Source organism: Daucus carota, chromosome 1 (assembly GCF_001625215.2).
Source record: "Daucus carota subsp. sativus chromosome 1, DH1 v3.0, whole genome shotgun sequence".
Lineage (NCBI taxonomy): Eukaryota > Viridiplantae > Streptophyta > Magnoliopsida > Apiales > Apiaceae > Daucus > Daucus carota.
In genome coordinates, this window is record NC_030381.2 from 27,835,085 (window position 1) to 27,862,864 (window position 27,780).

The window sequence follows — 27,780 nt, forward strand, 5'->3', positions numbered from 1 at the left end:
GAAATATATTGATATGCTTTTAACTAATCATGCTCTTATAAATAATATAATTAATTAGAAACTATATAATGAAGTATTTATCATCTTTATTTTTAAAAATATAATTTATAGATGGATATTTTGAAATTTATTTGATTGGATGACATGAATTACTATATCTACTGTAATTGATACAGCCATTAATGTGGTATGTAGCTCGGACCCCAAAATTTAACCGGCAATTTAATGCGATGCGAATTGCTGACAATGATCGTTGGAGATATGGAGTCCTTCATAAAAGAAAATTTATTTTAGAATTATCTGATTTATTATCCAATTTTGTAAATCACAACAAATAGTTATACATATCTAGAAATGCTTGCCTGTTCTCCAGTCCGTTGGACCACTCATCCTCAAGTTTGCCAATTCAGCTCTAGCTGAAATTGAACATCACCATGTATATGCTGGCCTGCTTCGATTGTACACACTCTCAAGTAGTTATATGAACTTCAAAAAAGCGGTTCTTTTTAATTCATAAAGTAATGATAATATTGTCTTCTTTTTTTTGGTCAGGATAATATTGTCTTTTCGTTATTTAGAAAATGACATCCATTGACTTTTTATATAAGAACATATTAGATGTAAAATCTGGCCATTTTTCGAAAACATAGAGGACATTTAAATTATTTTTTCAAAAAGATAGAGGGCATTTTTACAAGAGTTAGCATAAGTTTGAATAGTTAATTTCTTCTAATTTTATAAATAAAATTTTAGTAAAATATATACATCTTATGCTATTGTTATAACAGGTAAAAGAAATATACAGAATATTGATCAAACTATGTTTTAAGAGTATCTCCAACGGGGTTGACTATAATTGTTGGGTAAATTTGACATGTAAGACATTATGTACAATTTACAGAGCCTGTAAGATATTGTGCTTTAATGGTATTGACTATATTGGTTTGGCTATAATTTAAAATTAGTATGTTATTAATATTTTCGATTGTTAAAATAGAATATATCAGTTCAATATGGTAATAAATGATGTGTAATCTTCCTATAAATTTCTTACAGACCTGTAGCGGACCGACAAATACAGTCATCCCTAGGAGGTTGGCTAAAATTATAGATAACAGATGCATGTGGTTGGAGTGGTATTTTTTCAATAGATTGGCTAATTTTTTTATGTGGCATGACAATTCACCTTTTAGCTAAGGGTATTGTATGGTTGGAGATTCTCTAATAAACAAAAAGACACAATAATTATTCAAAGTCTATAAAATAATAAATTTGTGATTTAATTAAACAAAATAATGGGTACAAGAAAGTACAAAATCCACTTTTAGTCAACCAAACAAATTTATTCAACTTCCCCCGTAAATTTTGGACATATTTGGCAATTAACGGTTGGTTGTTAATGAACTTAATTAGATGTATTGACCGTTGTAAACTGTTTGGCAACTAAATATTTAATTAATTTTTTTTTATTTTGACTAGACACATAACAATGCTCTTAGTTAAAAAGTTCTTTCAAGTCGCATTTTGAAAATTAATCTTTTCTAATATAAATCATTATTTCAATCCGTTAACTATCAAATATTAATATTAACATATTGACATAGTCAACCTCCAATCTTCTTTCATACATCCAACTTTCAAGCGCAACCTTTATAGAATAGAAGAACTACTTTATTGGATAAATTACTACCCCTGTCTAGGGATGGGCGCAGGGGCACTTCGGGGTCGGGGAGTGTTATCCCCGCCTCCGATCCCCGAATTCCAACCCCACCCCCGACCCCGCCCCGAATTCCGAACGGGGATTCTTTTCCTTCTCGTCCCCGGCCCGAACGGAGAACGGGGATCCCCGTGGAGATTCGGAAAATTTAATTTTTTTAATAAAAAAATAATGACTTTATGTTATGTAATATACTTTTTAATAAAAAAACAAAATACTAACTTCTAATATACTAATAAAATGATATTATCTCATATTTTCAACATCAAATAATATTAAAATTGATTTATAATATAAATAAAAGATAATTTTAAAATTTTAAAATATATTATATTACAAATATAATTATAATCGACCAATAAAAATAAAGATTATTTTTTAATTTTAATAATACTATATAAACTATCTATTTTTAATTATTTATTTAGTATAATATATATAAACATATTATTGTTTTTATATATACACAATCGGGGTCGGGGATCGGGGCGGGGAGACACGAATCCCCGCCCCCGCCCCGATCCCCGAATTTTTAATAAAACTTTACCCGATCCCCGCCCCGCTCCCGAAAAATTCCCCGAATCCCCAAACCGAACGCTGCGGGGATCGGATCGGGGTCGAGCGGGGCGGGGTGAATGCTCATCCCTACCCCAGTCCAACCAAACAAAGACGTACGTCAAAATTTATAATTATTACTTTGATCAATTATAGATGCTAGCTTATAACCCGTGCAATGTACGAAAGCTTTTTAATAGTTTTAATAATTTTTATTTTTAATATATTTGAAATGTTGAAAAAAATATTTATTAATTATAAACCACAAATTTTAATTAAATAAAATATGAAAGTATATTTATTTTAAGTCAGAACTACTTGTGATCTACCAAACTCTTGTTTAGTCCTTTGGTCACGTCTTTTTTTTGAACTTTGACTCTTACTTATTTAGTAGCATTGTTGTATTGTTCGTGACAACATTCATAACAGTCGGTTATTTGTTGATCTTCTTGTGCATATTTGATATATTGTTCATGAAATCGTAATAATTTTTATAAAAATTAGAGGAAAAGTTGATGAGGCTGATAATTTAGGGGTGGCAATCGTTTCGTTTCGTATACTTTCGTTTCGTGTATTTTCGTGTTTCGTGTACTCGAAGGTGAAACCCGTATCCGCCCGTTATTAATTTCGTGTACCTAATTTGAAACCCGTATCCGTTTCGAATCGTTTCGTGTATATTTCGTGTACTTTTCGTGTATATTATATATAAAAATATTAATACATTTTTTAATCAAAAAATGGATTTAATATATATTTTTCTTTATAAATTTATTAATTGTGAATGATATATATTATACTTGTATACAATTCTTTATAAATTTGTTAATGTATCTACAATATATATCCACACATACATATAAATATATACTTTATACTCAATTATATATTTAATATATCATTACATATATATAATAAATATAATCTTCAAATATTTCGTGTACTTTCGTGTATTTCGTGTACCCCAAATGAAAACCCATATCCGACACGAAATCTATCGTGTAATTTCGTGTTCGTGTACTTTCGTGTTTCGTGTATCGAAAATCAAAACCCGTATCCATTTTTTTCGTGTCGTTTCGTTTCGTGTTAGCGTGTTACGTGTCAAATTGCCAGGCCTAGCTGATATGTAGTGGCTTATGTTCAAGATCTTGGCCCTATTTAAGTTGGAAGATTCAGATGTTGTAGCATAAGTTGAAAATCTTGCTCCGTATAGTATTTTTGGTTGATTTATATTTGTATTAGAGAGTTTATATATAATATCTACTTTTATTCTTCACGTTTTTCTTTTAATTTATTTTTTTGATACATATTCGTATGGCGCGGTTTTATATATGTGACACAGACTTCAATTAAATCGTATTTATAAATATGTCTTATATTAGAACTATGATATCTAATGTAATTTGTTTGTTTTTCTAAAACTTTATATGATTCTAGAATTAAAATATAATTTATTTTGGATTAAGAAAAATAATTAGAAACATGCAAGTAAAAGACAAAAACATTCGGTGTTACAGTTCTCAGGTATGGACTTCCATCTATAATCACACTTATGAACATATTTGTGTAGTTTTTTTTTAGGTCAATATCTTCTTATTTTTTTTTCTGCTTAGTCAAGTTAAACTTTTTCCTGTATGTGCCGGTCAATTAATAATTCCTTTTAAAACACATCTTTTTTTCACTTATTACGTGGGTATTAAATTCGCCTTATTAATTTTAATATTTTTAATAATATTATATTTGTTTGATATGTTTTTTAAGAAATTTTATTTGATAAACTTAATTTTGTAATTGTGTGATTATATGCTTCTAGAACTAAAATTGGTTGGTAGTATTTGATTTGGATTAAAAAAAAAAAAAGAAATTATAAACATGTAAAAAACAGAATTTGTTTTGGATTAGAATAAAAAATCATAAATATGCAAGCAAATATCAGTTTGATTTATATTTTCTTTTTCTAATCTAACGATACTTATTTGTCCCGTGTATGATCGGACGGATGATATGGACCATACAACTATACGACCAAATTATCTCTCTTACGCTTATTATATATAAGTATATAATACATATATTCTTTTCAAGTATTTTGTTTTATTATTTGCTCATTTTTTTTAATATTTCCGATTCTTTAAAAGTTTGAAATTTTTGAAATTTAGTAAACCCAAATTCGATTGAACCCGAGTTCTCGGGTTTAATATTTTGTTTTTGTTTTGAGTTTTGATTTGACAAAAATAATCAAGCTTAGATTTGGATTTAGCCAAACCTGCCTTGTGCTTTTGAACGAATAATAATATAATGATAAAATAATAAAACTACCACAGATATTCTGTATATCCTCGTACCACACAAGTAGTTGATAAAACAACAGTTCAGTTTAAGAACAGAAAAAAGTTTCAATATTTGTGGACTCAAATTTCTAAAAAAAATCCAGAATTAAATTTCTAGAAGCTTTTGGGTTCAATCTTTCTGTATAAATTGGCCTACAATTGTTTGGGTTTTTATCCAGACGCACAAAGAGTGAGTGTAGCTTCTTTTCTTGATCATATACACAAACCCTTTGTTTTATATTAGCAAATGGCTGAGAAATCAGCTTATGAGCCTCTTCTTGAAAAAGGGAGAAAAAATTATGATTATGAGAAAACACCCTTGTTCTTATCATGCATGAAATGGGTTCTCAAGATTATAATGTGGGTGATCTTTGTTTTGTGGGCTACTGTACTAGTTATCTACCCTCTGGAATTGGGTGATCAGTTTTTCTTGAAATGGATTGATGCCACTTCTCACACTTTATTTGGAATTACAGGTTTGTTTGGAGCTCAATTATTTTGATATGAATTTACAAATTTACACAGGCAGTGTTTTTAATATGTTTTAAGTACTGAAAAGTGGTGATCAATCTGTTGCAGGAAGTATTTTCCTGCTATTTGGTGGTCCACTTTTTTTGATTGCATTTCTTGCTATAGTGCAAGTTGCCATCTTTAAGAAAGAGGAGGTTCAGGAGTAAGTGACTTGTCGGTAGTATTATGTACTAATAGCTTCTGTTGATCCTGGTTTTGGGTTCGATTCTGGCTCACTTGAGAGTTATCTTTGAAAGGATTTGTGTATTAATGTATGCTTTCATTTTCTTTTGAGCTGATATATTAGTATAATGGAGAGTATTTCATATGGTACGTAATTTTTCTGTGTAGGAAACCTGCATCAAAGAAGGCGCGATTTCGCTTATGGACATTCCCTGTGATTGTAGACGGTCCGTTTGGTGTTGTTTCTGCTGGGGAGTTTATTGGAATTCTTGCATTTTCTGTGTTTATAATCTGGATTGCTTCTGTTTTTATCATAAAAGACAGCAACAGCAGCTCAGTATCTGCAATTCAGTCCTTGTGGGAGAAAAGGTTAATTTAAGCCTTATATATTGCGACTCTTTGAAGCATATAGCATGGTTATTTTCCATTAAATATAGTAGGAACTAGCATCTGCAATCGTATTAAACATTTGTTTGCTCTTGATACTCTGGAATCATCATATTATCTCTATGAGTTGTTTGGAAGCAAGTATCCGTGATTTTTGTATGATTGTTGAATATTTCAAAACTGAGATATCTTTATACTATTTTTATTAAATATTTTTGATTGTGATTCAATGATTTAGGTGATGCAGTCCGTCAAACTGGTTTAATAAACCTGTTTTATAGATGACTCTTTTTTCCCTCTACGTTGAGCATTTGTATCAAACATGATTTACCAGTTTCCATTAATTTCTTTTAGTTATAATCTGGAACTCTAGAGGTCTATGTATGAATGTACTTCTCTCTTTTTTATAAGCAACATTTTGTGTCTCGACTAATATAGTTGTTATTTGATTTCTGTAGTGTATTGATGCTAGAAATCACAGGACTCCGCTTTGGATTGATTGGATTATTCTGCCTGGCATTTTTGTTTTTGCCAGTTTCAAGAGGATCGATACTTCTTAGACTTATAGACATCCCTTTTGAGCATGCAGCCCGGTACCATGTTTGGTTGGGACATTTAACTATGGTGATCTTCAGTCTTCATGGCCTATTTTATGTGATTGCTTGGACAATGAAGGGGACTCTCATACAAGAAGTAAGGCCTGCTCAGATTATATTTCCGTTTGCATATTATGTTTGAAATACCCTTAAACTCATATACTGATAATAGGAATAATCCACCTTTTACTTTTTTCAATATTCAATATGTTAGAATTAACAGAATTACTGCAAATTATTGCTTTATATGTTGATTCAAGTATAATAATACGACAGAAAGTCAGAAAGTTTGTGAAAATGTAAGTCTTTGTGATAAGATGTCTATGACCATGTATTTCTAATACTGTTGAGGAAAAAAAACATGTCTTGGTAAATGAAGATAATATGATGCTAATTCGTTTTGCTAGTTACTGGACTGGAAAAATATTGGAATTGCCAATCTTCCCGGGGTTATCAGTCTTTCGGCTGGTCTACTAATGTGGGTGACATCTCTTCCTCCGGTCAGGAGGGTACAATTTGAGCTATTCTTCTACACGCACCAACTATACGTAGTCTTTGTTGTCTTCTTGGCTTTGCACGTTGGCGATTTCATATTCAGTATAGCTGCTGCAGGGATATTTCTTTTTATGCTCGATCGGTTTTTAAGATTCTTTCAGTCCCGAAGTACTGTTGACATAGTTTCCGCCAAATGCCTGCCTTGTGGAACAGTGGAACTGATCCTTTCAAAGCCAGCAAGTAATGATACTTCTTTATGGATTACTTGAATCCTCTTTAATAACTGTAATTATTATACATATAATGTCTTACTATCCTTCACAATGTAGGTCTCCACTACAATGCACTCAGTTGGATTTTTGTCCAAGTTCGAGAACTATCCTGGCTGCAGTGGCATCCTTTTAGTGTATCCTCTAGTCCTCTAGACGGTAAATATCATATAGCTATTCTCATAAAGGTCCTCGGGGATTGGACAGAAAAACTCAGAGGACTTATCATGAATATATCGGATCAAGAAAATCAAAAGAAAGCACTCTTGCAGCCTTATCGTAGCATCACAGCTTCGGTAGAGGGACCTTATGGTCATGAATCGCCATACCACTTGACGTGAGTACTCTTTTCTTTCTTGATTATACATTTCATTAGTCATTGCAATATAGTGGAACACATAACCATTAATTGGTTTGATATTAATTTGTGTGTCCAAGGAGTATTTCCTCTTGAATTCTCCAATAGACTTGACACAGATATGTGTTTCTTCAGGTATCCAAACCTTATTTTGGTAGCAGGTGGAATCGGAATATCTCCATTTCTAGCTATTTTGAATGATATCCTCCACCGTATCAACGAGAATAAACCTTGTTCCCCGAGAAAAATCTTGATAGTTTGGGCTGTGAAAAAATCAAACGAGCTTCCGCTTCTCCATTCAGTTGATATGGAATCGATGTGTCCACGTTTCAGTGATACACTGAATCTTGAAATTCAAACTTATGTCACTCGTGAATCAGAACCTTCTCTGGTGCGTCTAATTGTACTATATACCTTCTCAAAGCTGAAACCAATTCTGAAACCATCTAAAAATGCATGCTTATATTTTTGTTATTCTGTAAAAACTGCAGGAAGAGGGTGCAGTTCATAAGTTGCAGGGCTCTTCTGTCTTCCCTATCCCTAGTGGAAGCGCAATGTCTGTGTTGGTTGGCACTGGACATATTATATGGTCTGGAATATATCTTATAGTGCCGACAATCGGCTTGGTGATTACGTTGGGATTATTAAATATCTTTTACATTAATCCTTATAGTATATCTTATTGGTGGTACAAAGGGCTTCTGTTTATAGCATGCATGGTTGCAAGTGTTGTTATCTTTGGAGGAGCTACTGTAGGTTTGTGGAATTATTGGGACAAAAGTGTGTCAAAAATGGAGGTGCCGGAGGATTTTAAGAAGGATAGCATACAGTCTCATCAGACTGGAAACCATGAGACTTCAGAACAGGAAAACTTTACCAGTACCATCCGATATGGCGTAAGACCAGACTTCAGAGGTATATATCCTTAGCACATTACACCTGATGATAACTACCTTGATCTATATCGAATTGAAACAATATAAATAATTTTTCAATGACTGACATTATAATTAGCGGGTAATTGTTCTGCAAATAAACATTTTATGGTGTGCTTCCCTGAATCTGACGATCTTAATAATCATTTTGATGTCAGATATTTTTGGATCCATATCGGAGAAATGGGGAGATGTTGACATTGGTGTGATTGTTTGCGGCCCTCCAACTCTTCAGACAAGTATTGCTAGAGAATGCAGGGGACAAAATATCAACAGGCAAAAAAATCATCCAATTTTCCATTTTAACAGCCATAGTTTCGACCTATAACTACACAAAATAGCTACATATACATATATGAAGAATGTAGAGGGGGGCGATAGTATAGTTTATGCATATAGAATGAATCGCTCTCCTTTCCTACATATTAAGAAATCCGCATATCCTAAATGGTTCTCGTGCATTATCATCTCTAAAGCGAATGCTGTACATTGTTAAGGAGCAGAAACAACTCTGTCAAGCTCTTCTGCTCAAGCCAGCTCCGCTGAGGTTAGCGAGAGCATATAGCGTGATGCATATGAAGCCTACTAGCATGTATGTACAGTGTACAGAATCTGTGAGCTTCAGTTTGAAGGCTCACCGTTATCATGTAATCATCCTAAGGGATTTCTTTATATGTTCAACTAGTAGCTGCAAATTACATTTCATCTGATACTTGCCTTCGCGTTCAAGTACTCCAAATGCAACCTTAAAACTGCGTCTGAAACAAAAGCTATCAGATAAAGGGATTCCTATTTTCACTTTAGAGATTCTTTTATCAGAGGGAACAAGTTTTAATGGAATGCTGCTGACGATCGAATGCAACGTATATGATGAGAACTTCTCCTGTAAGGGTTGTCAATTGTTGATCGAGGTTGCCAACTTTGTCAAAATGATTAGATTACAGCGATTAATATACAATCTTCAGTTTTCAATGCAACAAAATGAAGCATATCAGATTGTACAATTAAGTAGGATTCAAGATTTAATTTATACAGAATACACATCTGAGTTTAGTAAAATTAATAAATACCGTATCCAATTAACATGTTGGTGAGTTGAGGTCTGAAAGATTCATATTGCATCAACCCTGAAAAAACTTCTAAACATTTCTCGTAAGTCGAAACCACCAAACCCTGTGGCTCCTGAATCCTTGATCCGAAATTCCGAATACACAACTCCCCAACAATTAACACAAGAATTTCAAGACTGGCTATAAAATCTAGTGCAACTTAAGTATTTATGTAAAGTTGGTTCATACATGCTTAAGTAATAGAAGTTCGGTACAGTATTTCCAAATAAAGCTGCTAAAGAATAAGTATATAGATTATTATTCTATCAAGGCAACAAACACATCCAAAATACCTATTCTGATCAACCTGCATTCTGACTACAGAAGTGAGAGAGAACAAAACTGGGAATTTACAATTGCTTCGGCAATTAGGTATTCCACAAACGTTAACACTTAATATGCCAAAAGCATCAAAGCGTAACCATATTAAACAATAAACATGTTGTTTGAATGGGTGTACTTGGAGCAGCAAGTAGTGGAGAGGAACTGGGAACTGCATGATAGTCCAAGATATGTCTAAAATCATTTTTTATGAACTTCATGTACCTCTTGCGACTGAATGGCAGTGGTAGTCTTTCATCTATCATAAGTCAGTGGCGTCATCTCATCAATAGATAACTAAAAACCTCGCTTTTTGGGGCATTCTGATGCCCTATGCCCAGGCTGTCCACAGGTAAAACATGCACCCCCCAAGCTCCTGAAAATACCATCACATACACAAAAAGATCATATGACATGGATATTTAATCATATTTTAAGTTATTCAAAAAATTGATAAATCGACAGTTGATATTAGGTTGATAGATGAGGTCTAATGCGTGAGGAAAAACATATGTTATGTATAGTGGAATGACATATTTACGAATTCTCCAGAAAAATGTGATAATACCTGTCAATCTTTCCATAGGACCGTAAGGGCGAAGATCCTCTATCACTGATTAGCCAATCAATCCCACTGCTTCTTGACCTACTACTACCACCACCTCCTCGTGCTCCACCACGGCCAGCACCCCAGCTACCACCTCGCCTTTCATCGTCACCATCCGAAAATCGACCCCCCCTCCTGCCACGGGGGCTGCCATAACCACTGCCCCCCCTTGATCCTCCTCCCCGCATACCCCCTCTGTTAGAGTACCTGCCATAATTATCATTTACTGGCCCATCATCTAGCAAAGCAGGCAACTGTGCAAAAAAAGAAAGTCAGCCTTCATCAGTAATTAACACTAACGTTAGGAATCAGATAAACAGTATAAATGGAGTGCAGAAAACCATTGTATAGTGAAAATAGAGTGAATGGTCAGACTAATCACATGCTTGTATCATGCAATTAAAGTAAAATATTTCTTTCTTTAAAAGGGTCAACATCGGTATATGTTGACCACAAAAACAGCAACAAAAATAATAATCCATGAAATGAACCTTATTAATCTTAGAAATGGTATTCCCAGGAGGTATTTGCTTATTTAGTAGCTCTTTTGCAACCTCCTCAGGAAGATCGAAAACGGCACCTTGAACCTAAAAATATATTCATGAACATGTTGACATCAATAGAGAAGCTTCAAATAAGAATCGGCCATATCATTAATTTTAATTTTATACGCACCCTTTCATCTGCAATAATATGTATTTTTCCGATCTCATCAGCTGCAGTTGTATATACAGAAGATAAAAATACAATGACAGATCCAGCAGACAAAAATCCTTGCGCAAACGCAGGATCACGTGTCAGCTGCAATGTGACTTTTCCCTGAAACGGAGGTTTATGAAGTTACAAAAAAATCAGGAATCCTGCATAAATACAACTAAAAATATATACCTATCAAATCATTTATAACAAGACAGTCAAATAGATTATAGATAAAAGATTTGTGACATGTATGTATCGCATCCTACTCTAGACCATCGAGTGCTACTGAAAAAAACATTAAAGGACAGCTTATCTGTGAGCTACTAAGTTTAATAACTAACCTGTTCATACGAAATTAGAGATCGAGACGAGGGAGGACGCGAAAAACCACTCAACTGTGCTATTGCAGCAGCAAGAGCACTCGTTCCCTGTTCATCAATTAACTTTTGTGCCGTTGGAGTGAAGAACTCCACGGATCCGGGATGAACTCCACCAAGGGTAGCAACAACTTGCTCCGCTGACGACTCTAACACCTGTTCAACAGCTGGTGGACTAATAAACTCAAAGTTGCATCCAACATCACGCTCAATAGATCTTATTTTTCTCCTCTCATTATTAGTGAACATCAGAATTGCTGAGCCTTCTTTTCCTGCACGCCCCGTGCGCCCAGAGCGATGCACAAATGTCTCTGCATCATTGGGTAGTTCATAGTGGATAACCTGGACAAGAAGAAAATACGAAATTTTAAATTATGTCTAATATGAAATGGAACACTGCTCCAATAATAAATAACTTCGAAGTAGTCTACAAGCAACACTTATGAAAATCAACAGATCCTGTGTATTGTTCAAGTGAGTACAGTACAGTAGTACACATACACGTCATACTGCTCGTGAATTATATCATCACTATTTACTTATATACAAACCAATCAAATTTTATTTATCTCCAAAAAATAAGTAATCCATTTAAGGAAACTTTCGTGGTTGAGCAGTAACTTGCATATTGAGGAACAGTTCTAGATGGTTCTTGAAGAGATGGTCATATATTGTGATCTGTACTTGTGAAGTTTAAGCATTTACATACATAAAAACATTCAAAGTGCAGATACAGATAGTTTGGTTTATTAACACGTCATACAGAGCCTCTGCCAGGACTACTACATGTACATAGATATTCGTGCTTTCCATTTGTCAATTCTGATCTGAATGAAAATCGACTTGGATGCTACTTTTAATTAAAAAAAACATGGTTCTTGGTTAATATGAGTGCTATATCTCCAATTTTGAAGTATCTTCATCAAAATGGAAAGCTATTTAAAGCTGCACTAGGCTTTGTAACATGTACTGCCTCCATTTTAAATCCTTCCTACAGGAAGTAGTGTTATATATGATGTATCAACTGCTATAGAGTGTAGGAGGTTTTCTTGCCGCAGGTCAAGTTTACTTAGAATTCATACAGGGGCCAGTGTGATTTAGGACAGGGAAATAATGATTTACTCTTTTATAGACACCTGACAACCTGACGAGCATAGATAAGTTCTTTTCTGAATTAGTTATTACAAAATGATAGCATAGTCACAGATCCATTATCATCGAAACAATCAAATATAAAGAAGAGGTGCAAAGGGGATATGCAATCTAAAGAAGAAGAAAACAAGAGGAACCGGGGGTTGTAAAAATAATAATATGAGTTCTCTTTGAAATTCAATCTCTTGAACAGAAAGATGTTGTGAAATATAGGATTTTGCCTCGAGAGATATATGCCATCTTCATAAATAAAACTACAGAAACATAATTAACTTACTAAATCGACATTTGGAATATCAAGCCCGCGAGATGCAACATCAGTGGCAACAAGCACAGTGAATTTCCCTTGCCTGAATCCATTTAGAGTTCTCTCCCTCTGGTGTTGAGAAATATCACCATGCAGAGCCTCTGATGCAATGCTACTTGTCAATGCTAAAGAAACTTCATCAGCGTCTCGTTTAGTTTGCGTGAAAACAATGGTTTTCCCACCCTTTGCATACACCTGATTCATGCCAAACAATATTCTGAGACTCGTAGACAAAGCTGCTCATTGCTATAAGAAAAGTTTAATTTCTTGGCAATTAAAAACTAACAAGTCGAGTCCAATTAGAAAATGTGCAAGATCAATAATAATATATGCTAGATCATACCGTTACAAGATCACTCAAAATAGCGCGCTTTGAAGTTGAAGTGGATGCCAAGGCATAAAGTTTGATCCCTTCTGCTAGCTTTTCATCTTGATTACCAACCTAGATGGTAAAACAAACAAATATCCGACATAGATATTTTAAAATTCAATACAAGAAGACCTGTTGCTAAGCATGCATATATGGATTGTTTTCATTTGGACAGAAAAGAGCAGAACAGTTAATTTTTAATATAACCATCATCAATTCGCTACTTTAATAATATAAAAGCAGTTTCACGTCACAGTTATAAACTCATAATGATCACTGCAGGTACCAAGGCAGTACCTTACACAGAAGTGACATCACAAGAAACGGATAGCAATATATTTGTACATACAATCAATCTGTCATGTCATAAAAAATATATTGATTGCCAAAAGAAAACCTAAGCCAGCACTCACCAGATCAATGGTCATTGGACTATTCAAATATTTCCTAGAAAGTTGCTTCACCCAACTAGGCATTGTTGCAGAGAAAAGCATACTCTGCCTCTCTGTAGGAATCTTTTGTAGTATCATCTCCACAGCTTCCTCAAAACCAACAGCAAGCATTTGATCGGCTTCATCAAGGACCAGAAATTGAATTTCCCCCAGTTTGAGGGTGTTACGGTCTATGAGATCTATAATTCTACCTGGAGTTCCAACAACAACATCAACTCCACTTGAGAGCGCATTTTGCTGTTGGCCATAGGGAACTCCTCCATATACACAAACAGTGCTCAAATACGGTGCAGACTCTTTGATCTCATTTTCTACTTGCTTTGCCAATTCTCTTGTTGGTGCAAGAACCAATGCCCTAGGTAGCCGGCTAGAGTGCCTTCAAAAAAAATTTTGAAAAAGGAAACTAGATTACATAGTACTTACATGATAGTATAACTTAATCCGTGTTACACTTACACCTCCTATGCTTCGGCACATACCTCATAGACCCTCTTTCCTGGTCATCCTCAGTAAGACGCTTGATGATTGGAATACCAAATGCAAGTGTCTTTCCAGTCCCAGTCTTTGCACGAGCAATTATATCTTTACCTTCCAGTGCAGGCACTAGTACAGCTCTCTACATGATTGAAAGCAAGTGAAAAAAGAAGTTATACCTAAACGAAATATATGAACTTAAGACAGATTAACTATATAAGGTAAATATAAAGAGTGAAGGAAAGAGGGTATTAAAGCAATGTGGTAGGTGGTATAGAATAAACACAAGAAAGTAGGCATTACAGTTAAGTATACCTTACTACACCCATATGTCAAATTGTCAACTATAACTTTCTTAAATTCAAATATAACCCTTGCAATTCACTGATAGAGCAATCTTCAAGGACATTGACAAAGCAGTACTATATAGTATAATGCAGATTAGCGATTACATATTATTCACTTATATCTGGACAATTTCAGTAGACTGTAACTTATAGCCCCTAAACATCATTTAAAACCCGTAAGAAAGAAATGATAGATTTTTACATAAAATCAACACTACATTGTTCATAGGGGTAAAAATACGAACTTGAATCAAGCAGTGGTTATATATACTAATGAATTTCATTAAGAAAGGTAACCAACTAAATTACACATTGAAATAAAACTAAGAAGTGAAGAAAAACACTAACTTGAATGGGAAAAAGCTCAGTAATCCCTTTATCAGCAAGAGTCTGAACAAGCTTTTGAGGCAAACCCAGCTTAATAATATCAATTTCATCAACATTAACTTGAATTTTATTAGACCCCACATCACCAAAACCATCATCAGACTCACTCAAACTCAAATCATCACCATATCTCTCAATCTCACCAAGACCCTTAAAGGCCTCTTCACTCAGAACTGAAGAACTTGGTGTAGCAACTGCAGAGGCCACAAAAGAGGAAGTCTGAAATGAGGGCTTGAAAGAAGCCTTGAGAGCTGTGAAATGAGGCCATTTTTGTGATGATTGGGGGAGAATTGAGGTGGGTTTCTTGGGGAGTTGTTTAAGGGGGTTTTGGTGCGTTGGAGGAGAGGAAATGTTGAGGATTGTTGATGAAGAAGCCATGGGCTTGAGGATAACGTTGAGAGGTTGAAGTGTTAAACCTTCAGACAGACCCTGCTGTTTGTCCCTGCGACTTGGGCTTATATATGTATTGCTCGTGCTTGTTTGCAACCTAAGTTTCTTTTTCACCGCACTTCTTGCCAAGGACTGAGGTAATTTGCTTTGGCGTTCGGATGTTATCCAGGATCAGCAAAACCGAGCGAAAATCAAAACCCAAACCAAAATCATAAAAAAACTGAATAAAACCGCATCATTATAAACCGAATCAGTTATTAACTAAATCGAATAAAAACCAAACTAATAATATGATTGAGGTTGTGTGATATGGTTCTAAATAATTCTATGGAGGTACTAGTCACTAGCATTTTTGCTTGTTTATGTACCTTATCTTCTTCACTTTGCTTGTCAAAGGGCAAGTTGTTCTCCGGAACTAAGGCCAAACCCAGCAGTGATCCAAATTTGGGGCAGATTATCCCAAATTCTCCTTCAGCAGTAATCAAAATTTGGATCAGTAAATAGTATTGATCAAAATTTGGATCACCACTGTTCAGTGATCCAACCTACTTTATTATAAAATAATGATTTTGTTATTTTGTTTATCGGGCTTAAAATTATTTTGTGATTATAATATTTAATTAATAATAGTTTATAATTAATAATTAATAAAATTAATGTTTTAGTAAAACTTTGAATAATAGGAAAGTAAATTTTTTTGAAATTAAAAAAAAAAAGTACATTACATGCATAAAATAAAAGGTACATAAAATGCATAAAATACAATTACAATACCGGGAAATGACAAGAAAACAGTACAATAAATATAAATTTTGATTTAGTCGAACAGATTATTTCCGTTTCCTCCGAGATAATCAAAATATTATACGTAGCTATCATGTCATTTTGAGATCCTTGAGTTTCAATCATCATGTTCTTAATTTTGAGATACTTTGATCGATGCTAAAAAATAATTAAATTATTTAATTAAGTATAATATAAGTAGTTAATAATGATTAAAAATTAAATTTGAGATTATATAGTTTAATTTTAATATAAAATTTATGTAATATGATATAGAAAAATTTATTTGGATCAGAATTTGGATCACGCTGCTGGAGTTGATCAGATATTTGGATCAGAATTTGGATCAGTTGATGATCCAAATTTGGATTTTTGGATTGCGGGAGATGGCCTAACAGAATACATTTTGAAAACTTCTAGCAATAATATATATATATATATTTACAGGGAATCAATGTTTAAAATAAAACCATAGAACCATTAAGGTTCTATTGCAGAATCCTATATTTTACATAGATATGCAGGATCCAATCTAAATACATGTTGTTTTTTTTCATCGTTGTGTGTGTTCAGAAAAAATTTCAAAATATTATACTACATAAATAAGACATTTTTTTCATGTGCAGTGCTGCTGCAGAATCCTAACTAATACTAGAAATAAGATAAGGGTTTCATGAGTTCTCTGTCTAATTGTTCTCTGTTGAACATGACCCTATTTCCATATTCTCAAAAAGAAGTGTAAAAGGAGACGGAGATGGTATATATTTGATTTTGAAACCGAAACCACATCATCTAAAACCGAAATCGAATTCAAAAAATCAAGCTGCACCATTTATATATGATTTGGTTTTGATATTTAATTTTAAAAACCAAATATATATAGTTACGAATAAAATCCGCACCAAAACCCAAGCCACATCATGCTCATGCCTAATATTGTCTATATGATCTCATTAATTCTTCGAAAATAACAATTTGGTAAAATAGCCTCAATAACATTTATTGACATTATAATTACTTTTAAATTATTCGAAATAATTTGATTCGCATACCTTTGAATGGATATAATATCATTATATATTTATATTAAATAGTGTCATGTAAATGATCCACCACATTTATAAGAGAATTTGAAATACTTGTTACACGTATAATAATAATTATGATTAATTAATTCTTATTAATCATTTTAACTAATTTCAACTATATTTTATTAGTTTATAATAATTAATTAATCCCAATCTCGAGAGCTATCGTTAACTTTGCTAATGTGGAACATGTACATAGTTTTCTCTATTTTAAATTGATAATTTTGTTTTGATTCGGATAGATCAAATTGATCAAAATAATTATATGTATAATATAATGAAAAATCATATTTTATTTCTCTGTTTTTAAATGTAAAAATTCAAATTTTATTTAAGATTAAAATTTAATTAATTTAATAATGTCATAATAATAATAATAAAATTATTATTATTATTATTATTATTATTATTATTATTATTATTATTATTTCCGGGAAGGGCTATAGTTTAGTATGACGTAAATATTAAACTTGCTTACAAAATTGAGTTATAGATATCAATGAAATGACAGGTCACAAGAATTATACACGCAAACCCACAATATATCTCCCCTAAAAACCCCCATTGTTGTCTTCCTCAAGCTCCACATTTCCTCCCCACAATCAGATCTACACACACATAAACTCACGTATCAACTTAATTCAACTCATAACTAGCCAATTCACATAGTATCCAGGCTTCGCGTTTCAATGCTTTGACGAAAATCGCAACTCAGGTGCGTATTCAGCTCTTAATTCCCCGATTTTCTCGCGTTAATTGATGTTGTTGTTTCTTGTAGTGTTGCTGATTAGTTGTGATTGTTTTCAGAAGCTATGGGGCATGTTTACTATATTGTTGTGGCGTTTCCGTGCACGGTTGGGGCGATTGTGCTGGCGCTTTTTCATATTTACAGGCATTTGTTGAATTATACCGAGCCGACGTATCAGCGCTACATTGTTCGCATTATATTCATGGTTCCTGTGAGTCAACTTGTCTCGAAAATGTAGTAGATATGTTTTTTTGTAGTGCTTTGGTTTTAATTAGGTATTTTTGTGTGATTTTCAGTTACTAGTGGATATTGTGGAATGTTTGTATTGTGTCGGGAGGATTTTTTTTATTTTTTTTATTGGAGGGATTTTAGTTGTCTGGTTTATATGGATTGAAGTTGATTTTATATTCTGTGTATTGGTTGCATTTCTTTCTTGTGCTATATGTTTGTTTTTCTTGCTTGGTGTTTTGGTACAAGGGACTAGGGTTTTGAAGCGAGCAATGATGCAAGTATGTTGTATGGTAGCGGATAGCCTATATCAGTTGCATTTCTTTCTTGTGCTATTTGTTTGTTTTTCTTGCTTGGTGTTTTGGTACAAGGGACTATGGTTTTGAAGCGAGCAATGATGCGAGTATGTTGTATGGTAGCAGATAGCCTTTTATATTCATTAGCTACTAAAGAAAAGATGACTTAGGATGACTTGTCCTGCTTCTTTCCTGAGATGTTTGCTGGTCTGGGAATACGTGGGTCTTTGAGGGATTTATTGTTACATGTCAATGTGAATATCACATATCTGTTTTTAACGTCTCTTGCTATTTATGGTGACTTCAATTCTTTATTATATTCTCAGTCTGCGTAGAAACTTCACAAGTTGAATAACAAGTGCGAGATTACAGTTGATTGGTAGGTGGTATTAGTTAAGTTTAACTTGTATCTTTGAAAGTAGCTTCACCCTAATGGGCAAATAGAATTAAGTTCTGTGGTATAAATCCTAAGCTGCAAACAAGCTTGCCGGGTCCAAAGAATTTCTAGAAATTATAACTAAAACTTTTTGGAACTTACTTTATTATATGCAACATCTTCGCCGGGGCTGCTATAGGTAAACCCTTGCATATAGGCTGTAGCTTGCATATTGAGACGCGTATCTTCCATTTTTTAAAAAGTTTCTTTTTTCTGTATGGTCTTTCCTCCTTGATGGTCATTCAATTTGTTTATTTGTCTCATGAAAATGTTATGTTTCTAACCCTTTAAAGATAAACTCGTGACAGGTGTACGCATTAATGTCTTTCCTCTCCCTCGTCATTAATGAGAGTGCGACAATATATTTTAACTCCATCAGGGAAATGTAAGTATTCTCTTAGTTGCAGCTTTTTTATGGTATGTTCTCTATCTATTCTGTTTTATCAACCCCACATGGGAAGCACATGTACAGTTCCACTAAAAGATAATCCATGATCACCTATGTATATATTACGAAATCGGTGTTCATCATTGAAATATTAATTATACATCCTTTGAGGCTTTTGATTAATAGTGGATATAATTTGTAATCAGTAATATTTTTATCGTTATCACTTATCATGTCGTGTACTCTAGTGGATCTAGGATGAATGAATTATTTTGTGGCCGATCCAATAGTTAACTTTCTCTTCAAATTTCATCATAGTATTCTATATCATTTTTTTCTTTAGATTAACTGATACCTGCGTCCATTCCTACATCATGAGTTCAGGACAACTCGCATCAAATGTTTCTAAATGTGGTTTTATTTGATTTTGTAATTATGATGAGTAATTTTGATGTCATAATAGAGCATAGTTTGCCTTATATGGAGACCAATTAAGTACAGTAATTGGGTTGTTGAGTGAGTGGACAGAGTGATACAGAATAAATATTAATTTGATAATTGTCTAGGGCACATGACATCTGAACAATATTTTTTTTAGGTTTATTTTTTCCTGCACAATCCTGTTCTCTGAAAACACCTAATTACCCCTAGATTTTCTGAAATCCGATGTTTTAAGCCTGCTTAGCCTGCCTTTCAAACCATTGGTTCTGATACAATGATATAGATTTTAAGTGTTACTACTAATGTGATACTAAGTCAATTACTGTCAATCGTATTGCTGAACAAAACTACAATGCCCAATAAATATGCCTTCAATTGCTGAAATTATGTTCCGACCCTACCCACCCCACTGGGCAAAGGGGTGTCTAGAGGAGATTCTGGTTTAGAATACAAAATAATTCAATAAAATTATTCTTGAGCACAAATAAAGATAGGAAAACCTCCTCCTTATGCTACATCATCTTTCCGATTATTCTATCATAAAGCCATCAAAAAAATGCCTTTCAATTTTTGATAAAGGATGAGTTAATTTTAATATCTTATATTTTGTTTGCTCCCTCTGGAATTTCAAGGTTGCTTGATTGGAGGGCACTAATTTCTGTTTATTTGCGTAACTTTCAGACTAATTTTAGCTCTCTTTTTTCCTAAAACCCACACTTTAACTTTCATATCTGCTTAATCTGCTAGGTTCCATTGTTGTACTTCGTATACTCTCTGCTCAAGGATTTTATATATTATATCCAAGCCGACCTTTATTGGTCTTCTACTTATTGTGCATTTTTAGCTATTCCTTTATTATACTCAGCAGCTTGTAAGCTATGATTGTGCTAAATGATGATAATATTCGATGCACATGGAAGCTATACGCACCTAATTTTTTGTAATTGTACTGAAGCACCTTGCATTAAAGTTTTTCTAATCTGAATTGCCACAGATAAGGTAAAACCGTAAAAATGAACAAGTCCATTAAGTGCTTTCCTTAAGTATTGACATTGCATAATTGGATTAGGCCAATCATCACCTCCAATGGACAGGATTCAGTACTTTATTTTTCATAATATTATGAGTCCAGATAAAATCCTCATTTATCACAAGAAATATCCCTTTGATTTCTGACATACTGTTCAATCAAGCGTTTCAGTTATTCTGAACCTAAAATTTGTTGCCTTTTCAGATATGAAGCATGGGTTATTTACAATTTTTTGTCACTTTGCCTGGCATGGGTCGGTGGACCTGGAGCTGTTGTAATTAGTCTTAGTGGCCGTGTTCTGAAGTCAAACTGGTGCCTGATGACTTGTTGCTTCCCTCCCATACCACTTGATGGGTGAGTTATTTAATCAGTCCCACCTTTTCAATTGATTATTATTTCTGTGTAATAAACTTTCAGTAAATTAAGAGATTGTTTCTTAGCTATGCGTTGCGGAGTTTCTGGTAGATGGAAGTAAAATGTAATGTTATACAGTGAGTTTTTGTTTTTCTCCCGGAGTTCTTTTATTGTACAAAGAAAAACTAGCTTCTTTTATATCTAGAAAAATGGCAAGGAGAAAGGGATGAAAAATGAAGGAAAAGAAGAGAATATGAAGTTCAGTCACTATCTTTTTACCAAGTTCTTATTAAACTAGACGGTTGGAAGGACAAATAGGAAAGGACAACTTGTCCATCTTTTGCCTATATATCAACATAGGAAGTGGAACTAATTTACAGAAACAAGCACAACTACTTTCCCGTACACCTTCCCCCCCTCCGGCCCTTCCCCTTAATTTTGCAAACACAAAGGATAATGTAAACCAACACAATTAAGTATTAATTGTCACCAGAATCTAAAGTTTCAAACTGGTTTATATGCTAAATATATTCAGTATGACATGAAGTGAGAAAAGGACCATGGGTTTGTTTTGTTTGTATTTTGTATTGTAATTATGATTTCTGTGTTAAACATGAAAAACCTATTGTGAACTAGGGATAGATATTGATTCTAGTCCTTTAAGCATTATATATTGTCACTCTGTTTAGAGAATTGTGAATACTGGATATTTTGGGTTACTTTTTGGTCAGTGTTACATGCCCCAGTCAGGCTTGTGTACTTTATGTGAAGCTGGTTTGCTTCAGAAAATTTATTTAAGTATTTACTATATTCAAGTTCTCATGAAACTAGTTCACATCCCTTTTTACTTGATAAACCACGTCTTTGAAACTGTTGAAGCTGTGCAGGCGTTTTATACGAAGATGCAAGCAAGGATGTTTGCAATTTGTGATTCTTAAGCCTATATTAGTTGCAGTGACACTCATTCTTTATGCAAAAGGCAGATATCATGATGGAAATTTCAGTGCAGGACAATCGTATTTGTACCTCACTATCATCTATACTTTTTCATACTCTCTGGCATTGTATGCCTTGGCCTTGTTCTACGTCGCATGCAGGGATTTGCTCCAACCTTTTAATCCCGTTCCAAAGTTCATCATCATCAAGTCTGTTGTTTTCCTGACTTACTGGCAGGTATTGGTCATGACTGGTTTTTTTTTTTTTTTTTTTTTATCAGGGTCATGACTGTTATTTTAGTTACAGTTGATTGTTTCAATTGGTCAAGTGAAGTAGTCGTTCTGCTCTAATTGTAACATTCACTGGTTGGTTTTATCCTTCAGGTGAAGTACTAGTTCTGTTCTATAACATTTACTTATAAATTTTATCAATTTGTCTGTAATGAATTAAAGGAAATACAGCAAATTGGTGACCACTGTTGAGCCTTTGTGGCTCTATATTACATCTAATTACCAATTACTTCTCGCTGACATGCCTCACTTTTACTGCATAGTACTTGTGTCATAATTTGTTGTGGTTTTAGATCAGTTAGTTTTCTTTTATAGTATGAGAACGACCTAATTAGGTGTATGTTTCTGCTCTATTTCTGAGGTTAGATGTTTAAAACTGGTCTTTAATTTATGCTGTTCATTTCCTTTTTGTGTTAGGGTGTTTTGGTTTTTTTAGCGGCAAAGTCTGGGTTCATAAAAGATACGAAGGAAGCTGCTGAATTTCAAAATTTTATAATTTGTGTTGAGATGCTTATTGCTGCTGTTGGCCATCTTTATGCGTTTCCGTACAAGGAATATTCTGGTGCGAACATCGGCACTACTCGTGGGTTTTCAGAAAATCTCGCACATGCTGTCAAATTAAATGACTTTTACCATGACACTGTTCATCAGGTTTGTCATGATATATTAGGCTCGTCCTGTGTTGCATCTGTTGATCTCTTGTATTGTTTTTATTAATATTTTCTGCTTATCGATTCCTTTCCTTTGAACTTCATATAGTCTTTTTTGATAAATTGCAGTTTGCACCAACTTACCATGATTATGTACTCTACAACCATAGTGACAGTGAGGGGGAATCAAGGACATACCGAGCTAAAACCTTTGTCCCTACCGGACTTGAAATGGACTCTGTCAGAAAAAATAAACATATGCTTGGAAACAAGTTAGAAGGCATACAGCTATCTAGTTTATCGTCTTCTGGTAGTAGCACTCCCGGTAACCAGAGCCCAGAACAAGTCTTAGTGGATATCTCAAAATCAGAGGCAATGAACCCTTCTCTGCTACTGGATGCTTCGCTCGAGGCCCCCAATGACCTCACTCTTGTTGACATAGACATGTCCAATTATTCAGAAGAGGTACCAGCAGTTAATGATCTTGGGACAAGGTGACTTGTGTATAGTTCCGCAATCGTAATTTCTTACCCAAAGGTTCTTTGATACTGATATCTGTTTTTTTATTCCTCTTTCTTGTTCTTGTCTTGCCTTCATAAATTCTTTTGTTGTTATGGTCATTAGGTTCTGTACATGTAGGATACTCGTTCTCAACAGAGGGAACACTTGATAGTCTTACACAGTTACACGAAGTATGTTTAAGTTTTTACTGTATACAGAAATCATAGTTGTCCGGCTCCTCCCATATCTTTCAAAAATCAGTCAGGTTGATTACCTCTCCTGTCTATACACAATATGAGACTCTGTATTTTCATTCATTGTATGAAATGGAACCAAACATTGGATCAGACTTCTCGAGGTGGTCGAGGTACAGTGGATATGCATTGTAGGGAAGTTTCAGTTGCAATAATGTTGATTGTTACATGTTTGTGATAAGCCTCGTCTTGATCAAGACATGATGTTGATTAATGTGATTAATTCTTATCAAGTTATCATATACCTCTTGACTTAAATTCTGTTCATCAGACTGGGCCTGTTTAGGAAAGGAAATAAATTTATTTTTAAGATTATCCAAATGAGCCCACCATCACCTCTGCTCTCGTTCATTTTGGAATTTAGTTGTATACCGCAATTTTAAAAATCACTTTGAACCAAATGTTTTAGTAGGTGGTGTAAAGGAAAGGTCCCAGTCCCTTTGCCCGCCAGAAAAGAGAATAAGGAAAGCAAAAAGCTTTAAAGTATACAGCAGCCCCATTATCAAAGTCACATTTATTCGCATATTTACACCTCATGAATATGTCATTATTATTCTTTTACTGTACCATCACTATGGTTTTAGTATGGTTCAAAGTTGGATTAATTGATATGGTTTTAGTATTTTTTTATTTATTAAATTAAATGATCTTGTTTAGTTTGTTTTTGTTTCACATAAAGTTATATTTCTCCATTTTTTACAAATTTGAAATTCATACCCTTAAATTATAAAATTGAATAAAATTCATTCATCAATTTACATTTCATTCATCAATTTACATTTTACTCTTAAAAATATAATTGTTAATTTTGTTTAATGTATTAGATCCTAAATAGTAAATATAACAAATAGTAAATATTAAATATAACTATGGTAATACAAAGTTAAAGTTTTGGATTCATGTTCTAGAAATGTACCCTCATCTGTACGAAAAATATGATAATTGAATACACAAACTACTCCCTCCGTCCACAGCAAGCTTACATAAATTGTTTGCACAAAATGCGACTCTTATAAAATATAGTTCTATAACGTATTTTTGATTTTTTTTCTTTTTTTAATAAAAGTTTAAACTTCAAATTTTTTTTCAGGAATTTTTTTAAATATAAATGTAAGTATACTTTATAAAAGTCTTAAAATACGTGCCAAAAAGTAGCGTAAAAAATCTGGTGGGACGGAGGAGTATATTTTAGCTCATTGTTGAGTTTTATCTCTATCACGATTTAATTTTTAGCACATATTTGTGACAACTACGGGATAAAAAACTAAAAGAAATTCCAAATTTTGAATTAATTAATGATATATAAAAATCAATTTCTATAAGATTAATTGTAAATGTGTAAATAAATATAAAATATCGACAGTCATATTGAATTCTATTTAAAAATTGATAGAAAAAATGTAACATACATAAAAACAAAAGGTTATTGGAATAATAAAATATTTAAAAAAAATAAGCAGCGCAATCATATTTAAGACAAATTATAAACTAGATATTCTAATATTTAGGACAAAATGAATCAATATGCAGTTACACTAGATCTAAATCACATTGTAAATAAATTTGTATAAGATATCATAAATCTTTTCACTTTTGGGATAACTTATCTGATTTTGATCATAATTTATATATTTTTTATGACCTCAAGAAAATTAAAATTTATATAGCTTACAGTTATCATAATATATATTAAATTTAATTTAAATATCTTTGCACTTATATAAAATGTCAGAATGTTATAAAATATAAGAGTTGTCAAAAATAAAGTGTCCGAATTGATGACTGGCATATGAATCTCCCAATATTAATTTGTAAAAATAAAAATATTTTATCTGACAAGGTGTCAATAATATTTCGGAAAAAACAAACTAATTTGCACACTCAATCGGACAAATAAAATAATAATAATCGTAAACACTTGCAAAATACCCAACTAGAAGCACGAGTATTCTTTTTAATTTTCGACCGAAAGTACATAAATTTATGAACCCCTCGGGCCCTCATTTTCCAACTTCCACTCCTCCCTTCTCTTCTCCAACCTTCTCCTCTGCTTTACATTCTGTCTCCCTCTGCATACAATGAATGCGAATGAAATGAGTTACATTCCAATATTCAGGCCAGAGATGGGGTCTTACTCTGAGACAGAGAAGAGAGCATTGTTTCTCAGGAGTTACCATTTCTCAAGAAAGCAGTCCTTTTCAGAAAGAATCAAGAAATCTTTCTTCAGGATCAAGAGGGTCATCAGGGTCAGGCTCCGATCCGCCAAAAGGCTGAGGAAAATAGTGTGGTTCAGACTCAAGAATGGAATGTTCTGCTCTACTAGAACCAGAACGAGGTTTCTTCGAATGCAAACTAGAGATGCACAAAAAATCTGGACCCGAAGACGCTGCAAAGCGTATGTTAGTTCATGGCCATCTTCTTGTTTATGGTAGGAGGTAAATCAGGGTGATTATTGCAATGTGTTTGTTGGAGGAATTGATTTAGGAAGATTTGTAGTTAATTGTATGGATTATAGTTTATGCTGTTGGCTAGGTTTCTAATAAGAATTATTTTACCGCTGGATTATTATGTTTTGCTTCTTTTTTTTTCATGTCAGTGTTTCGTGATTTCTTCTGTTTTTTGTTTATATTTTGGAAGTTTCTTTTAACGACATTGTTTTTATGAAGACTAGTTATATTTATTCATATACAGTACATTATTGACTATATTAATTCAATAATTGTGTAGATTTAGTCTTGAAGAATAATCAAAGATTAAATAAATATATGTGGTCTGAAGTTAATATTACAATAAAAATATATTTTTTAAAACTTATGTTGAAAATGTAAGTGTACAGCTTCTGATACAATTTTTTTAGGAAAATGCTTAGTGCACGTAACTGTGTACAGATACAATTTTTTTAGGAAAATGCTTAGTGCACAAAAATTTGTATATAATGACACGTGAAGAGTTTTAGTTGGAATGAATCCCCTGTATTTACATCTAACAACTTCAATTAAAATTATGTACAAACTTTTTATACACAATTATGTGCACCTAATACAGCAATACTACTCTTTTGTTTAAGATATAAAAAATTATAATTTTTTATAATATTTGAGAAGTAATTCATTTTATCCTAAACTGGTACTACTAGTTACTATTCTAAATTTTTAACACACATTTCAATACAGTATTGATGTGTGTGTTAATTTTAATAAATTAATATTTAGATTATTAATTCGAGATTGTTGTACATTGAGTAATAAAAATCTGGAGTTACGGCAGTACAATGGGGAAGTGTGACCATTGAGCATGCGAGTTATAAATGCACAAAACTCAGGGCATTTGTTGTTGAAATCATTAAATCTGATGTTTAATAAGCTGTAAATGAATTGGAGCGGACGGACAACTAACAGTGAGCTGTGTTATATCTGCATGCTCCGAAGATCGGGGAATAGTATTTTTACTAGAATCGATCAGGATTTTAGTTTCTGATGACTTCCTGGTTAAAGTGATTTATATTGTAAATTAATTGAAATCGGTATGTGATTGTGTGAATCGAAAGTTAATTCCTCATTTTCCGATAATCATCGATAATTCTGGTTTCATTGGTGTGATTTTTAGTACGAGTAGATTCTAATTTTAGACACCCGTGTGAAATTCTCCTCATAAGAAATTCTTACACCATGTTGCTTAAGATCCAAGATTTATACCGTTGGGTTACGTTGACTTTTAACACGACGGCTCTCAGCTCGTGGCTTGCCGTATCTTCGTGCACATATCACAATTATATCTGCAAATATTTAATTATATAGACTACACAGCAGTCAAGACTCTGAGACTCAACACTGTGAAAATGAGAAACGGACTCCAATTAAATTCGAGTGATCTCGATTCCTTTTGTTTAACAAATCAACTCATAGGTCGTCTAAACAAATTTAAAAAAAAATGATTCTTTACTAAAATAAAGAAGTGGATGAAAAGTAAATGAGTTAATAAAGTGTTTGGAAAAGAAGCAGAATTTCTGAAGGAGAAGCTAGCATTCTCAGCT

General features: G+C 33.3%; 3 protein-coding genes across 4 annotated transcripts; 2 read left to right on the forward strand and 1 right to left on the reverse strand.

Moving 5' to 3' along the window:
* The first annotated feature begins 4,701 nt into the window (after positions 1 to 4,701).
* Positions 4,702 to 9,037, forward strand: LOC108204858 (ferric reduction oxidase 7, chloroplastic). The gene is made up of 9 exons (XM_017374503.2): positions 4,702 to 5,075; positions 5,179 to 5,272; positions 5,461 to 5,661; positions 6,138 to 6,372; positions 6,683 to 7,010; positions 7,100 to 7,376; positions 7,533 to 7,788; positions 7,889 to 8,312; positions 8,491 to 9,037. The coding sequence occupies exons 1-9, from the start codon at positions 4,847 to 4,849 to the stop codon at positions 8,658 to 8,660; spliced, it is 2,214 nt and encodes a 737-aa protein (XP_017229992.1). The 5' UTR covers positions 4,702 to 4,846; the 3' UTR covers positions 8,661 to 9,037.
* A 542-nt stretch (positions 9,038 to 9,579) lies between these two features.
* On the reverse strand, positions 9,580 to 15,476 carry LOC108205034 (DEAD-box ATP-dependent RNA helicase 3, chloroplastic). Its single transcript, XM_017374785.2, has 10 exons — positions 14,896 to 15,476; positions 14,206 to 14,342; positions 13,688 to 14,102; positions 13,248 to 13,346; positions 12,875 to 13,099; positions 11,410 to 11,787; positions 11,045 to 11,188; positions 10,861 to 10,956; positions 10,331 to 10,623; positions 9,580 to 10,138 (listed from the first exon to the last, which is right to left on the reverse strand). The coding sequence occupies exons 1-10, from the start codon at positions 15,310 to 15,312 to the stop codon at positions 10,060 to 10,062; spliced, it is 2,283 nt and encodes a 760-aa protein (XP_017230274.1). The 5' UTR covers positions 15,313 to 15,476; the 3' UTR covers positions 9,580 to 10,059.
* Positions 15,477 to 17,684: 2,208 nt separating this feature from the next.
* LOC108218102 (uncharacterized) lies at positions 17,685 to 23,989 on the forward strand. Of its 2 annotated transcripts, none has more exons than XM_017391058.2 (7): positions 17,685 to 17,910; positions 18,003 to 18,154; positions 19,212 to 19,288; positions 20,967 to 21,116; positions 22,004 to 22,289; positions 22,760 to 22,993; positions 23,122 to 23,989. In XM_017391058.2, exons 2-7 carry the CDS (start codon positions 18,008 to 18,010, stop codon positions 23,488 to 23,490), a joined length of 1,263 nt encoding a protein of 420 aa, XP_017246547.1. In that variant the 5' UTR covers positions 17,685 to 17,910; positions 18,003 to 18,007; the 3' UTR covers positions 23,491 to 23,989. The 2 variants fall into 2 exon arrangements, with proteins under 2 accessions (XP_017246547.1, XP_017246611.1); XM_017391122.2 differs by having other exon boundaries at positions 17,769 to 17,910; positions 18,006 to 18,154; positions 23,122 to 23,842.
* The last annotated feature ends 3,791 nt before the right edge of the window (positions 23,990 to 27,780 follow it).